The following is a 16,276-nucleotide window of genomic DNA, read 5'->3' as shown; positions in this document are numbered from 1 at the left end:
TTGGACATCATTGGATGGCGTTCATAAATAACATTGGTTGAAGCAAAAAAAAAAAAAAAAAATAAATAAATGCTGTCGACGGCTGTGAACAAAACAAAAACAAAAACAACGACAACAACCGTTTACTATCATCATTTAGGGCCGGCATCAATCTTTACACACAAACAAATAAATTTGAATCACAGAATATACCTGAATCAAAATGGACAATTTATCTGGACAGAATAAATGGTTTACACACACACACACAACACATACAGAGTAAAAACAACAACATTCATCATGGCCAAAAAAAAGAAGAAAAATTGAAAATAGAAAAAAAAATTACTTACCTTTTGTATGACTTTGATATTGATCAATAATACCATCATCGATTGCTGCATTGATGATCATATTATGATCAGTAGCTCTTATCAAAAACAGACTAATCATCAAACAAGTGAACCACCAACAATTTATGGCTTTTAGTAGCCATATTGATTGTAATAAGTTACACATTTTATTCAACAAAAAAAAATTGGATTGATATAATTATTATATTGTTGTTGGATTAACGCACAAACGCACACACAAAGATACACACACCAATGATAACCAAATGTGGTTGGATTTATTAATCAATCGTCATATATGTGTGTATAATTGAAATCAATTGAGATCAAAGAATTAATAATAATAAGAAATTTCAACTGAAAAAAAACCATGTGAACACTTTGAACGCTATTTCTTAAATGTGAATGGACTCGCGCGTTTTTTTTTCTTCTCTTTCAATATCCCGTCCATCCAAAGCCTCTTTTGAGTCAATCGACCAAAAAAAAAAAATTATTGGTGACGCGTGCGTATACTCATTTTACCGTATTATCATCATCCATATCCAATATATTCGATAAATATTTTGGGATTTATCCTTGAAAAAAAAAATCCACTAATATGCTGCCACCTGTCGGTTTCGAATGTTACCACCGAATGATTAATTCGCCAAAAATTTTAATGATTTTTTTTTTCGAAGTTTTCATAATTAAATAAAAAAAAAATAAACGATGAATCTGCCAATGAATTATTCAAGCATTTTGTTTGATTATAATTTTTTTTTGTTGTTTTTTGATTGACAGATTGTAAATACTAATGCTTTATATGAGTTATATATCATCACTAATCATCATCATCATCATCAGTGGCATAAAAATTACAATGAAAGATTGATTGGTAAATTTCCTTGTTTGTTAGTGTGTTGTAAGGATTTCCCATTAATCCTACATGTTTATAAAAATGATTCAGGCTTCGACGTGAATTATGATTTGGTTGGTTGGTAATAAGTTAATTTAATTCGTTTATTAAAGTTTAGAGCTAACTTATTATGATTGCATGAAAATTGACTGAAGGGTTGTGTTTATTAAATGGAAAAAAATATGAAAAAAACCCGTGCACGATGGGCGTCATATGTGTGTATATATATGTGGTGAATGACAGGATATGAATGTGGAAAATTTCACCATTGTTGACCGACGATGTTTCACAACCAATCTTCTTCTCATATGACAATATTTAATGATAAAGGAAAGGCAGCCAAAATCAATGTTTGAGTCATACTTAATCTTATCAATAGAAGCTACAATCGTCAATATATGATGATTATGGTCGTTCAATTGAATTTTGTTCACGAATGAAATCGGTTGTTTTTGTGATTCCATATCAACCATTTTGTAAACAATTTTTACTAATTTATTATAACTGAATGAATGTACAATCGATTAATTAGTAATTAACAATGTTAAATCGATTAATCAATATTGTTACCTGTATCCTATTCATTTCATCATTTTCATTCAATTTTCATGATTGTAATGCATCTTTTCAATGCCAAGGTAGAATAAAGTTCAATTTTCATTGCAAATAACAATAATCAAAATTTTTTTTTTCATTCACACAGATGATGGCTTTTATCCACATCCAAATGATTGTGGTAAATTTTATCGTTGCGTTCATGGTACACCATATTCATTTGATTGTGGACCTGGTACTCATTACAATCCTTCAATAATGACATGTGATTGGCCCTACAATTCTGGTTGTCTTCATTCTTCACGCCAAACAACTGGTATTGATTCACACAATGCTGCTGCTAGTGATCAAACATCTATTCAATATGCTCGTTATGAGCAACCCGTTCAAATCCACCGAAATGAACCATTCGTAAGGCGGAAACCAACAGTGTTAAGGAAGCCACCTATTTCAACAACTACTGTACTTCCACCTCGTTATATTGTTCCAGTTTCTCGTGCACAATATCAATCGAATGACAATGACCAAACATTGATTCCACCGCCTCCATCATCATTTAGACGCCCAATAATTACCAACACTGAGTCGAACATAGAACGTGAACAATTACGATACAACCGAATGGATACTACATTTGGCAATCGAATAAACAAGCCAACCGTACGAAAAAGTGAACGAATAGTTTTGGCACCGAAAAACGTTTCTCCCAACCAATTGTATTATGATCCACAAACTGGTATATATCATCAATTTCATTATGAAACAAGATTTCCAAGCCAAAAAGCACATTCTGTACCGAACGGTCGTGCAATACAGTCAAACGAAACTTATCCACGTCAATCGAGTGGCCATAATACTGATCAAATTCAAAATTTTAATCGTTCTATTCGACCAGCTGATTCTCTTAATATAGTTAATCAATCGCATGATAAGGCAATTTCCGATCCACAATCACGTCAAAAAGTCATACGACCATTCGTTTTGAATCAAAATAATCATTCATCAACAACACCTGCAATGTATTCTCGCAGTCAATACTTGCCAAATCAACCAAACGTCAGACCGAATTCAAACGATGCTGATATCAAAATCCAAAACCAGCCTGATGACCTATCAACACAAGCAAGTCACGTTGTTTACGTTGATAATGACCTGCATGATCAAAACAATAATAATGATGATTACACAATTTTCCGGCGACAACCGATAAAACAATCGAATTTATCAATCATTGAACAAACAACTACTTCAACAAGTAAACCCATGGAACGACTCGAAACCAACGATTCAACAAACACGGCTCTTGAATCCCGACAACCAATCAATGAGAAACAAACAGAACCAAATTTGATGAGAAGTTTTGTCGTTTATGAAGATGAGCTAGAGGAATATTTACGATTGACCGGCCCCCATAATCCACCAATATTAAATGATAGCATAAGCGTTGTTTACGGGGATAATCAAACAGATCATCATGATCAAAATGTAATCCAAGCCCGTAATTTAGATAGCCATCACAAATCTGCTAAGATCATAACTACCGATGATGATAAAGGACTACCATCACAATCTCGATTGAAAACTGTTCCATATGAACCGAAGAATTTATCTAGACGTGAAGATGATGACATAGAGAACCGACTTGATACATTGGAAACTACAACAGCTAATAGTAGATTGGCCAATCATCTTAGTCAATTTATTGCCACATTCAATCCAACTCAAATAATTAAAACATCAGACACGAACACTGCAACCACTACAGAATTTCCAATAGAACGAGAATCAAAATTACCATCCAATGGAGATGATATAATTGTAGTAACATGGCCTCAGTTCAATAATACAAATGATCAATCTTCATACGTATTATATGCGAATGACGACGATAACAAGAATCATTCGATTTCTGATGAATTAGCTGAAATAATAGGATTGAAACGCAAAATATCTGATAGTCAAAAAATGAACACAGATCATGCCAAGATTAATGAAACGATTGCTCAATGCCCCGATACAGATTGTTTGATCATAGAATCAGCCAATACCGGATCGAATTATCAATGGCTTCAAGTATACAACCAGGCTCTTGATGACCGATATTCAAAACTCGTGCAAACGAGACAAACAGAATCACTACAAAAATGTCAACAATATTGCTGGCAAATGTTGGCCGTTTGTGTTGGATTTACTTATGATCGTCAGAGCATGGAATGTCGTCTTGCATATGAATTGGATGTGCAAACTTCACTGGCCAATGCATCGTCCAGCTATGGAAATAATATTGCAACATTCATGCGAAATGAATCTACATCAACCACTACTTTTGTTCAACCAAGATGGTATCGAGCATACGATAATGACGTTTTGATTGGCGAGAATGTACGACCAAGATTGGCACATTCAATTGTCAATTTGGTTGATGGCGAGGATGGCCTTCATTTGGAACGTGTGAAAGCCATCAAAAGCCAAAATGGAATGTATGGCTCAATTGGTGTCAGTAAGACATTTTTAGATTGCCTACAGCAATGTATGCAACCACAGCGTCAATCCTGTGCATACGTTTTGCATCATCGACCTACCGGTCTTTGTCTTATTGAACAACAACAACCTGATGCTAACCGCAAACTCAATGTTTTATCTGATTCGTTTAGCATTCGTGCTGGATGGACTATTGGTGTTGCAATGATGGACCAAAAAGACAACAATATGGAACCCGATTTTGTCATCGAAAAGAAACCGGTTTACATCAGATTATTCGAACAACTTTTGATGGGTGAAGAGGATCGTAAATATTTTCTTGGGCGTTATCTGGAACCAAAACGTCGAATAACAAACGTGACTGATGTGCGGCAATGTGAACACGATTGTGCCGTCATGACGGATCTGAAATGTCGATTCATAGCCGTTTATGAACAGCTGTTGGATGGACACAACAACCAAACAGTATGTTCCTTACGATTAAACTTATGACCTAAATGGCTCATCATTATTTTTTATTTATAGAAAATTTGTCTGCTGTTCACCGAAGACCTGATTCAAATTATGTACAAGTTGATGATGACCGAACGTGCCACTATTGCTAAACGAGATCTTGAAACGACAGGCATACTAGACCGACCGTTTGAAAGACTAGCATCGCCAATCATTGTTACAACGGTTCGTCAACGCCGTGAACTGGAACGCGAACTAGATAATGTTATCGATGAGAACGAGAATGAACCATTTGGAACATTAGGAATGTCTGCCTATGTGCTTGATACGCCTGAACCATTTCTTAAATTTAACATCCATGATCCATCGACCATTAGTGATTCTGAACAATTGGTAGGACCATCATACGAAGAATGGTATGGCGTTAGCAACGAGAATCAATGCTATCGTCATTGCTTCAATTCGTGGCTACAATCTGTTGGCAACAATTCTATGACCAAGCATAATACGGAAAAAATTACTGAACCTTTGTGTCGGTTTCTAGTGGTCAAATGGCATGGACAGCATTCCCATCGTTTTAATTGTTCATTTTTTGAATTAAGTCCGATTGCTTTCACTGAACAATCTTGGTTCACCGTACGAAGAATGCCATTACCAGATTTCTCATTCAAATTAGATCGTGTAATGGATTATTTTATTGAAACACCAAACATGCAAACAAATGGTAGTAGCCAAATTAATTTTCTTAACGAATTGACCATTACAGCTACCGATAAGAAACAATGTTTGTCCCGTTGTTTGCAAACACATATCACGAATTTATCATCTAGCCACATGGCTCATCATTATTGTCACAAGTTACACATTGGAAAACTCAAGACTGGTCATCTAAAATGTCGTTTCTATGAACGAATTATGGATAACAAAATCAAAACTGGTTCAATTCAATTATTCCGATTACGTAGTCTACCTGAACATGATGTCAGGCAATCAGGCTCAGGCTTTTATTCTACTATACCAAATAATTTACTAGACGATTATTTCATGTCAGAGTCACTTAATACAAGCGATTCATCATCAACAAATCAATCAACGATTGAACGTATGCTTAACCGTTATGAACCATTGTATCGTTTGAAAGGAGAAACAAATCCAAGCAATTGTCTTCGTCTTTGTTTATTACTTTGGGCTCGATCACGATCAAATCATCACTATGCCGATCCGGATCGATGTAGAGTAGTATTGGCAAAGCCCGACATAACGTTAAACAATAAATATGAATGTATGATCTATGATATTGTTATTGATGCACAATTGGCGCAGATATCACAACAAAAACGATATCAAAATCAATTGTCCGAATATCCTATCAATGTATATCGAGTGTCGAACAATTCAAGTCAAAATGATCGTCCTCAATTGATCATGCAATTGAATCATACTGAGTATGAGACTATGAATGATGAACAATTAAAAAAATCTAATGGGGAATGGAAAGCTCAATATCATTTTAGTCATGCTTCGAATGCAGTTCAGTGCTCAAAAATTCGACCAAAACGCCGAAATTCTGACAACCCAGAATCTGGTGGATTGCTCATTTTTGCTCGTCCAATATTCATGTCCGATCCTATTCTTCCAGCTCGTTTATTGGTTCAATATGAATGTCTTTATTATGATCATTATCCACAGCAGAATAATATAGAAAAGATTGATGCTCTAAAAATACAAACACCAATTGATTATGACCAAGTACTTGTCTATCAGCTGGTCGATACTGACACCTATGATTATGTCGATCCATCAATGTACAGCCAATCGCTAAATTTCATGCGTCAATCCTATCAACCGATTCTGGTTGCAACCGAAAATATGACCACTGTGGAAGATTGTTTGAGTCGATGTTCCGAATACAATTATTATAGCACTAATCAATTAGATCAATGTCAATTGGTGATTATTGAGCCTAATCGCCGCTTGTGGAATAATACCGAAGATTATCGTTGTCTGCTTTACAACTACAATGTAACTCTGCAAAGATATCCGGATCTAGATTGGTCGACGCCTGTCGAATATTATCGATTACGTTCAATACCGTCGTTCGTAACTACTCGTTTTGATTCAGATGAAATGGTTGATAAATACGATTCATTTGAACGGATTGTAGACAAAAATAATATGGAATCAATTTCTAGATCGATTGTCGACAGCGGAAGATTAGCATTCTGGCATATATCCAACGTTACTAATCGTCATCAATGTTTAGATCGATGTGTTCGTACATGGGAATCCAAATTGTTATACTACAGTAATCCATCATTTTTGTCTTCGAAATCATCGAATTTTATTCAATCTCATTTTTGTCGATTGGTCATAATCATACCGGTTCGACAGGCTGATCAACAACTGCAACATTTTGATTGCGCTTTTTACGAAACAAATTTCACACAAGCTTTGAGTGCATTCTTGGTGCCTCGTGATAGCGGAAAAGTATCGGAAGAAATTGGATCGGAATATATACAGAGCCAAGATGATAGTCTCTATATGGCAATTGAATGGCCATTAGTTTCACCTAAGGTAACCGATGAAACACTGATGCTTAGCCGTCCGGTAGATTTAGCACACTGCCTTCGTGAATGTGACCGTAAATCAATTAACCGATGTCAGGCATTGGTCACTCGATATGAACAAAATCGATTGATTCGATGCTATTTCGTTGGACTAAACGAATATCTACCTGATTGGGAGAATCGGCCATTGGCTAATCATCAATCAAAACTGTTGCTAAGGGTAATTGGATGTTAATTAATACCATTGTGTTTGTTCACTAATACATTGTTTTATTTTCAGTTGTTTACGCTCAACGCTGATGAGGGAAAAATTCCACGGAAAGAAAATGATATCCGATCAAAATTACAAGACCCATATCTGGCAATCATTGATTCACTTCGTAATTATCAGCACCAATAGTAACCGTTATGATAAGTTTTGGCTTGTGCATTATTAAATCTAGAATTCATGTTTGACATTTAAAAAAAAATGAGCAATCATTCATTGTAATAATTTCCTATAGATGAGCATTAAATCCAATTACTTGGTCACTGCATTCCATTTTCATTACTTGTATTTATTTGCTCGAGTTTTGATAATATATAGGATTAATGCCGGTATTGTATTGATGCAAGAATAAAGATGTTCACATATATCTTATAGCAAATATCTTGGTCGCTTGGTTGCCATCGCCCTTCATACCAGGATGATCTTTTCCTTTTCCATTGAAAGTAATCAATAGGATTTATTATTATGGCAAGCTAAATAGCATTTTTGTTAATCCTATGGTAAGACCATTCGTCATCGTTACATCTAGATATGAAATGATTGCAATTATTAGATGTCTATGGTTAATGGTTAGAGATGATCATTCCATCATTTTCAGTCTTGATTTTCATCTGTGCGTTTCTCTTCATCAAAATTTTTTACTTTTTTTAAATTTATCATTTTTACACACATACACACAAGAATTTCATCTTAATAGCATCGAAAACAAAATATTCAGGCATGAAGTGGCCAAATTCATTCATTCCACATTGGACAATTGTTCTTTTGTGGTCTATTATTGTTTACGAATCTTGGGCTATCGAAGATCATCATAATGATATCGATTTGATACATTCCATTCCAGAAGAACCTATTGAAGTTGAATCAAGCAAACTTGGTAAGTTGTGATAATTAAATAATCAAATTAATTAATTTGTTTATTTATTGCTTAACATATCAATGAATAGAATTAAAGGTGATCGCTGATCCAAAAGACTGGATCATCATTGATAAAAGTTTTCCAAAGGTTGAAGAACAAGCACGGATAATTGATACCAATGAACTACAGCAGGATAGCAGACGATTTTTTTATTCATTAGGCCTGTATGAAGTTGGTGCACATAAAATGACTAACGAAACAATTACCAATTTGCTCAAAGATTATGATCAAAGTCCATTCGAACGACTAATATTTCATTTCAAGGTAAGTTATAACAACAGGCTAACAACAACTAACCCAATTTGCATCGATCAAGATTTGGTATAACCAGAATGGCAATACAGATGTTAAATGTACACGTAGCTATTACGTTTATGGTGATAAAAATGAACTGCCCTTAGAAAATCCTGAACAATGGGTGAACATCAGTCGGACATTTGTGATTGATGATCGTCAATCGTTGGTCGAATTGACCGAAAAATCATTATTGACCATGAATAATCTGGCTGGTTGTGAGAATTCGATATTGGCTTTGAAAGAAGTTCGGTTATCTTATGATCACAGCAGTTTAAGTGATCAAAACGATACCATGATAATAAACGAATTGCAACAACCAAGCAAATCAATATTTAACATCAAAAAAGACACGATGGTTGGCTCATTAAATCTGTATGAATGCTCAACAAAAAATTGCTCTTTCAGATATGACAAATTTGATCAACAAAAACGATCAGAAGATGTTCAATTATTTCGTTGTCATTATCCTTCCGAAGTCAACTTTATTCTTGAATCAAAAAAAGAACTCATAAAAGACAAAGATTGGAAATCAAAATCAGACAACAATTGTTATACAGTTTTTCTGACGACAGAAGGCTTGGAAAAAATAAACAAAACCTCATTGACAATAAAGATCCAGCCAAAGGATGATGGAATCGTTGCTTTTGATTTGGAAGATTTTGTAGCCATTCCAAATAATATTGATGGTAATCAATTTATGCTGAATGAAAGTCCCAGTCCAAAATTGGTTAAAATTTTCATTGAAGATTGTAAGAAAAAAAATATTCCTTTATATTTTTGGCACAAAACTGAAACTAATAATACTAATATCGAATCGGCGACCATCATTCATGAGCAAGTAGATCTTAATATTAACAACAACAATCCTTGTTTGGAAATTGCCTACATAGTGGATCGACCAATACAAATGAAAATCTGGTTGCAAATTAATCATCATACAAATCCTAACAAATCGCAACTATACAATTTACATGAATATCAACAATTCAATCATAGTGAGATACTTCGATTCTGTCCAACTGATTTCATACGAATAGATCCTTTTACTAAACCTAAAGGACAGCTTTACATTCAATTACATGACAATGACAAGTCGGAAAACTTAGTGTTCATAGCTGTGACGAACGAAAAGAAATCGAACGAAAGAAAAACAAGTGATAGCAGTTTGCCTGAACCATCTTTCTTTCCGTTGACCTTAAAGGATAACAAAAAATATCCAGTATGGTCAAAATCAATTATGCCGATATCTGACATAGAAGTTGGAACAGATGGTGCAAATTTGAATATGAAAAATTTAAAATCAGCCACCAAATATTTTGTGTCGACCGCATGGTTATTCTATAAAGACAATCATTTACTGACCTTACGGCCATTGATACTATCCTTAAGCTCTCAAGTAAAAGAAATTCGAGCTAAACTCTGCGACGTGACAAGTTTATGTATACAATCAATGCAGAAATCATCAATTTCCATCGAAAATTTATTTCAATATTCATTCCAATTCGAACCACATCCAAATAGCAAAAGTAGCCATTTAAATTTGCATATCGAATTCATCACTGAAAGTTCTACGGATTTGACAATCAAAATGATAAGTTTTGGCAATCCATGCCAACCTAATCCAATTTGTGTGGGTAATAGCAAATGCGATGAATCAAGTGAATATGTTCGGGCCAATGACGTGGAAAGTGCCTGTTCTTGCATTGATGGTTGGTGGGGTGATGATTGTAATCAAGTGGACCATTGTTTCAAATTAACATGGGACTCTAAAACGATGAGATGTATTAATTTTGCAAATGAAGCTGAAATTCAATGTGATAACAAATCGCCTGATGAAATTATTATCTATAATAGCACCGAAAAAAAATGTCATCAACAAAAACAGCCGAAACCAGAAGAAAATGGCAAAAAATTCATTCTGCCCGACACGTCTCTCATTGATATCCGTTTGTATGACATTTGTGTTTTGATTCAAAACGCTGCCACAAACAAGACTGAGTCGGTTCCACTTCTTAAATTGAAATTTCAATTAGATAAACAAGTTTTGCTCGACGCTGATTATTTGGATGGAAGTCAATCTTATAATTTGTGTCTGAGTCATTATCTCAATCTGACCGCTTTGTATTGGAATCTCAAAAGGAAATTGCTTCTTCATATACAAAATACTGATAACAAAACGGTAACGGCCAAAGTCGCATTTTATAATCCTCCACTAAATTGGGAACCGTCCATACGCAGCATTAATAAAATGGAAAATGTGCATTCAATTGGAACTGTCATTGAATCCTTTAATATTACTGATAGAAGCATTCAATTCAAGTCCGAAACTGAAAAACAGGTAATTTTAATCACTCAATGGTTCGAAAATCCATATAGCATATTGGGTGAACAAGAAACTGATCAAAAAATTCGAATTGAATTTGGAAAACCAGATCGACGACAAGTATGTTTTGCAACGGTCTACAGCGATTGCTCTGAATTTGATAATCCAAAAGCATTAATCAGGCTATTGAAAGATAATTCAGACTATGGTTTCCATTTTGAATTTTTCTATGACAGTGGTATTAATAAAACCAATCCTTTTGAAGTTTCCATCTTGGATCCTTGTTGGCATGACTGTAGTGGCTACGGTGAATGTACAGCTAATGGATTCCAAAATTATCGATGTAATTGTGACGATGGTCATTATGGGGATAAATGTCAGCTAACCAAATGTAAGGATGATCAGGTTAAACAATGTCATGAAGAAATTGACAATGAATCAAAATGTGTACCTATCACTGAAGAAAAATTTGAATGTGAATGTCCGGTTGGTTATCGATTTGATCAAAAAACAGTCAGGTAATTATCAGATTATTTATTGTTTCTTATTAATAAATTTTTTCTCTTCTTCAGTTGTCGACAAGCGATTATTAAACGTAAAGATGAGATTTGTGGTACCATGATTAATGGAACTAGTCCACAATGTTTCCTACAAAATCTTGCACAAAACATGAAATATCTACCAAGTAATTTTCCACGAATCGACCAATCTCTATTTAAATCTGGTCAACCGCCCGTATACTACACGGCTAAATCGGGTAGCCGCATACAAATTGAAGAGATTAGCCTACCAAACAATTTGAATGATGAAGATATTTGTCTACATTTTCGATATTTTTTGGCTGGCCAAAATGCTCGATTAAACCTCACAATGATGGCAAATGATGACGGTGAACAAAACCTCTTTCAAATTGCTGGCATAGAAATGTTAGCAAAAACTAAAGAAATTGCTCATGATGATCAAAAAATGCTGTCTTTGTCAAGTGACTATATGGAAAAGCTTTGTATTAAAGAAATGATTGGTAGACAACAAATAGAACCATTAAAATCTATGACCTTAGTGGCAACATTGAACGATCATTTGAATGATCTCACTTTGATACAAATATCTGGAATTCATACGCAGCCTATTGGACAACGAATATCTGACGAACCTTGGCCATACATAAGTCGAACGAAATCTGGTCTGAAACAGTGGAAAAACGCTAATATCAATAGTGATAGTGATTTTTGGCCATTACAATTTCCTAATGGACGTTGGAAAAATGAAAAACCTGATTCTGAAAATGAAACATCAATCATATCATTATCACCGCTACATTCACAAACCACTGGATTTGCTCAACTTGAAACCCAGTTGCTAAGGCGAACCATTAATGAAAGAACAGTCATGGCCTTCAAGCTAAATTCTAAGACACCAAATTATTTGAAACGTGTACACATTGAATTATACGATCAACATCGTCAACCATTGTACAATATGGGTACATATCATGTATGCGGCAAAGAAGATTCCGAAGATCACAAAGACGAGCATGATATGATCGTATTGGGTGAAAAAAAAGTGATCAATGTGTCAAAATTAAACATCAACAATGAAACTCTCTATAAAGTAGTCATTCAATTTTATTTCGATGATCCTGTTCATCAAAATTCACAAGTAAAAAGGTCATCTCTCTTCGATGTGATGGATTTTACATTCGGTGATCCATGCGTTAAAAACGACGGTGAAGATCAGATTTGTTACAACTTGGAAGCAATAGAAGACCCGAACATTAAATGTTTTCGAAACGTTTCAATAGATCGTACAGAAATTGATTATCAATGTGATTGTGACTTCAAAAATGGTGCCAAAGGGCGTAATTGCAAAGAAAAGAATTATTGTTTGTATCGACATATAAAAATAAAAAGCGAATCTCATAATATAACTGGCGATCAATATTGTAAAAATGATGACGCCGAATGTTATGAAGGTCGATTTCAAAATTTTGAATTTTTATGCACATGCAAAAATGAATCGCTTTGGTTTAAGATGGATGAAAGGAAATGTCGCCCAGTTCAACCATGTCTGCTTGATATGCCTGGCCAATTAGACCGACGCCAATGTCGTGATAATGACAAAACTAGAAAATGTGACTGTAATTGTAAAATTGGTTATGAACCAGATCCAAAGGACCCAGAGAATCAATGTGTGGTCAGTAACAACGACGAATGTAGTTCAGATGCTTGTCCTGATCACCAAATGAAATGTATGAAACAAGGCTCAAATTTATTATGTAAATGCCCTCAAGGTTTTAAATTTGATGGAATTAAATGTAAACCGGATTTATGTCTATTTCCTTCGATGAATCCTTGTCAACAAAAATGTACATCTATAGACAAAGAGCCATTCTTTCGTTGTGAATGTAACAAAGAATATTATGAGACAGAAGACAAGATCGATCCAATAACCAATATTACGTATACTGGGTGCAAATTGCGGAATAATGTTCCTAAGTTATGTGAAAAATGTACTGGCGCTAATCAGCTTTGCAATGATGGCCAATGTCAATGTAGGAAAGGATTCGAACCAAAGCGATCATCGGATGGCCAGATGGAATGCATCATCAAAGGCGAGTAGACAATAATTTGCATTTCCAACTATTTCTTTATGTTGACCTTGTGTTCTTTAGACCTTAAGATGGCTTGTCCACTAAATAAGCTGCGTATCGATTCATTGACTAATCGTACGTTCTGCGATTGTACGCACAAAGATCTAACCGATTGGTGGCAACAATCTAACGATGGTTCATGTACATTGGTCAAAACCGCTTGCGATGAAAATGAAAAAGGAGATCAAACATGTCGCCGATATGGAGCATTGTGTATACTCGATTCAGAACGTCCAGATAATTTTGAATGCTTATGTCCACAAGGATATATGTTTTCTGACAAGACTCAATCGAAAAAAGATAGTTCGTTGATCGATGGCAAATGTTATCCAGTTTGTGAGCTGCCGTATTATGAACAAATTTGTTCAGCAATTGGTGGTCGTTGTAATCCGAGTAAATTATGGAAATATCTACATAGCTCAAACAATCATGAAAAAATGTCAACGGAATATTGTGATTGTATACCGGGTTTGTTTCGTCGAAGTAGTCGTGATGGCGATGTCTGTGAACAAGTAGTTGATGCCACCGCTTATCATATGAAACATACATGGACGGTTCAATTGCAGAGTGAATTCGAATCTCGTATTGCCAGTTTCAATAAATTGCTAGGAAATTCTTTCAATTATTCAGCGATACGAGAAACATCTATCAACAAAAAAAACAGGTATGTTTACAAAAATTGGCAAAAATCGTTGTCACAATCAATTATTGTTCATACAGGCTGGATTACATTGATCCAATCAATTGGGCTCAAGCACAGATTCGTTCATTGAAAATGAATGAAGAACGTAATCGTGATAATCAACAAAAATGGAATGCCTTGATAAGACAACAAGTTTTACGTGATCATATGCGGATTATGATGGAAAATTTTAAAGTTGTTGAAGAAAAATATCATTTGGATTTGGTAGGTATGGATCCTGTAGAAACCGACGTTCCAGACAATCATGATCAATATCAGGTGATAGTCTATATTCGTGATCGTAATGCAGACAAAGAGATCAAATATTTCAAACACGGTGAATGGTGTCTCGTTCCATACTTACAAATGGCATTTGAAACTCAACCAATGTCATTTGATGTAAGTTAATCATTATTCAGGAAATTCATCCGATCATTAACTTTCGTTCTTGTTATTTAATTAATGTAGCCATGTAGTCAAGTAGATGTCTGTCAAGGAATGTCCGATTGTCTGAATAATACTAAATGGAATGGGTACTTTTCCTGTAAATGTAATCAAGACTATTTTGTAGTTGAAAAATCGTACATATTTAAGACAATTAATGAATTGATCACCAGTAAGAATGAACGTTGCTTGAGCCGTGAATTATGCGGTAACTGTACAGGCGATAATCAACAATGTTTCGAAATGGATCCAGTTCGAAGAAAAGATGATAAAAGTAAATGGGAAAAAAGTCGATTATGTGGATGTCAACCGGGATATCGACGTGATTCAGAACAGGAACCTTGTGTCAATGTTTGTCAACCGGATACATGTGCTTCAGGTGGTGAATGTGTACCAGTTGGCGATGATGGTTATAAATGCCGATGTGATAGCGAACATTATGGAGAAAGATGTGAGAATGAATTCGGTTCAAATGTTGGATGGATCGTCGCTATCGTCATACTCTCATTGGTCATCGTAGCGGCATTCGCCAGTCTAGCATATGTATTACTTTTTAGGAACAAGTAAGTACATGGCTTACCTTTTTCATTTCATACTTATCGATGCCCGAACGCTTCGCTCTTTCGGACTTCATTGTCATATTTTATTCCGTTTTCGTCTTGGACAGAACAAATCGATCATGACTTACATTCTATCTTCATTCTCGATTCTTATGCCATTGTTCAGGTCAACAGATAAAGCTGATTCGTATTCATCCTCATCATCACCATCATCAGAAACATTAGAATTTCGTCCGCAGACTGTTAACATAAAAATCACTGAGGCCACCGATTCCAATGACAATTACAATAGACCATCGTTTGATCAATACAGCAAAGAGCCGACGATAAAGACGGTCCATTTGCAAGAATCATCATTAAATCGATCCAAACACGGAATGGCCTTAATCGTTCGCAATCGCGGCTCTTATAATATAACACAACCATCATGATTAAATCTTTTGTTTTTTTATTTTGTAATCTTGTTATTAAATTGAAGAGTTGTTGACATTAAAACATCTTTAAATATCATCATTCCCATATAATACACAATCGTTACGAACCGATGACTATAATATTTGCTTGATTGGTAGTGCATAATGGCTGACTTTATTGATAAGGCATGATCGAATCGATCGTTTTTTTTTATTGTATTTGATATGTTCTAACTCATTCACCTGTGACACGTGTAATATGGGTATAAAACACGATGACAGATGTTTGGTTGGCCAATGTCATTTTGTATAACCTGTAATCACAAAAGGCACAAAATATATACACAGAAGACAATCAATTGTTTGATTCCGGCAGAAAATGTATCGTGTGTGTGTGTGTATGGCTGTGTGTGAACACGCGTCATCTTCTTACACAA

At 34.9% G+C, this 16,276-nt stretch overlaps 3 protein-coding genes across 4 annotated transcripts in view; 2 read left to right on the top strand and 1 right to left on the bottom strand.

The window, feature by feature from the left end:
* LOC124495538 (hemicentin-1) overlaps positions 1 to 1,002 on the bottom strand; it is a 90,094-nt gene extending 89,092 nt beyond the window's left edge. The window contains exon 1 of the mRNA XM_075733780.1: positions 333 to 1,002. Coding sequence (XP_075589895.1) covers positions 333 to 498 — 166 coding nt within the window. The 5' untranslated portion in view covers positions 499 to 1,002. The remainder of the gene's footprint in view (positions 1 to 332) is intronic.
* Positions 1,003 to 1,636: 634 nt separating this feature from the next.
* On the top strand, positions 1,637 to 7,819 carry LOC124496296 (uncharacterized). The gene is made up of 4 exons (XM_047059804.2): positions 1,637 to 1,865; positions 1,931 to 4,728; positions 4,789 to 7,503; positions 7,564 to 7,819. Exons 1-4 carry the CDS (start codon positions 1,769 to 1,771, stop codon positions 7,681 to 7,683), a joined length of 5,730 nt encoding a protein of 1,909 aa, XP_046915760.2. The 5' UTR covers positions 1,637 to 1,768; the 3' UTR covers positions 7,684 to 7,819.
* A 143-nt stretch (positions 7,820 to 7,962) lies between these two features.
* Positions 7,963 to 15,936, top strand: LOC124496295 (uncharacterized). Of its 2 annotated transcripts, none has more exons than XM_047059803.2 (8): positions 7,963 to 8,428; positions 8,499 to 8,734; positions 8,787 to 11,608; positions 11,663 to 13,701; positions 13,762 to 14,404; positions 14,461 to 14,821; positions 14,891 to 15,429; positions 15,593 to 15,936. In XM_047059803.2, exons 1-8 carry the CDS (start codon positions 8,272 to 8,274, stop codon positions 15,855 to 15,857), a joined length of 7,062 nt encoding a protein of 2,353 aa, XP_046915759.2. In that variant the 5' UTR covers positions 7,963 to 8,271; the 3' UTR covers positions 15,858 to 15,936. The 2 variants fall into 2 exon arrangements, with proteins under 2 accessions (XP_046915759.2, XP_075589892.1); XM_075733777.1 differs by having other exon boundaries at positions 15,534 to 15,936.
* The last annotated feature ends 340 nt before the right edge of the window (positions 15,937 to 16,276 follow it).

This window comes from Dermatophagoides farinae, chromosome 8 (genome assembly GCF_024713945.1).
Source record: "Dermatophagoides farinae isolate YC_2012a chromosome 8, ASM2471394v1, whole genome shotgun sequence".
Classification (NCBI taxonomy): Eukaryota; Metazoa; Arthropoda; class Arachnida; order Sarcoptiformes; family Pyroglyphidae; genus Dermatophagoides; species Dermatophagoides farinae.
This window is presented reverse-complemented; position numbering and strand designations above follow the sequence as displayed.

What these genes read in the sequence shown, in the direction of transcription:
- LOC124496295 (XM_047059803.2), top strand. Translation starts at nt 8,272, where the DNA reads ATGAAGTGGCCAAATTCATTCATTCCACATTGGACAATTGTTCTTTTG. An exon ending in TCTATCAACAAAAAAAACAG is followed by an intron (nt 14,405 to 14,460) that starts GTATGTTTACAA and finishes TTGTTCATACAG; the next exon opens with GCTGGATTACATTGATCCAA. An exon ending in CTCAACCAATGTCATTTGAT is followed by an intron (nt 14,822 to 14,890) that starts GTAAGTTAATCA and finishes TAATTAATGTAG; the next exon opens with CCATGTAGTCAAGTAGATGT.
- LOC124496296 (XM_047059804.2), top strand. Translation starts at nt 1,769, where the DNA reads ATGTTAAATCGATTAATCAATATTGTTACCTGTATCCTATTCATTTCA. An exon ending in TGCATCTTTTCAATGCCAAG is followed by an intron (nt 1,866 to 1,930) that starts GTAGAATAAAGT and finishes TCATTCACACAG; the next exon opens with ATGATGGCTTTTATCCACAT. An exon ending in AATCAAAACTGTTGCTAAGG is followed by an intron (nt 7,504 to 7,563) that starts GTAATTGGATGT and finishes TTTTATTTTCAG; the next exon opens with TTGTTTACGCTCAACGCTGA.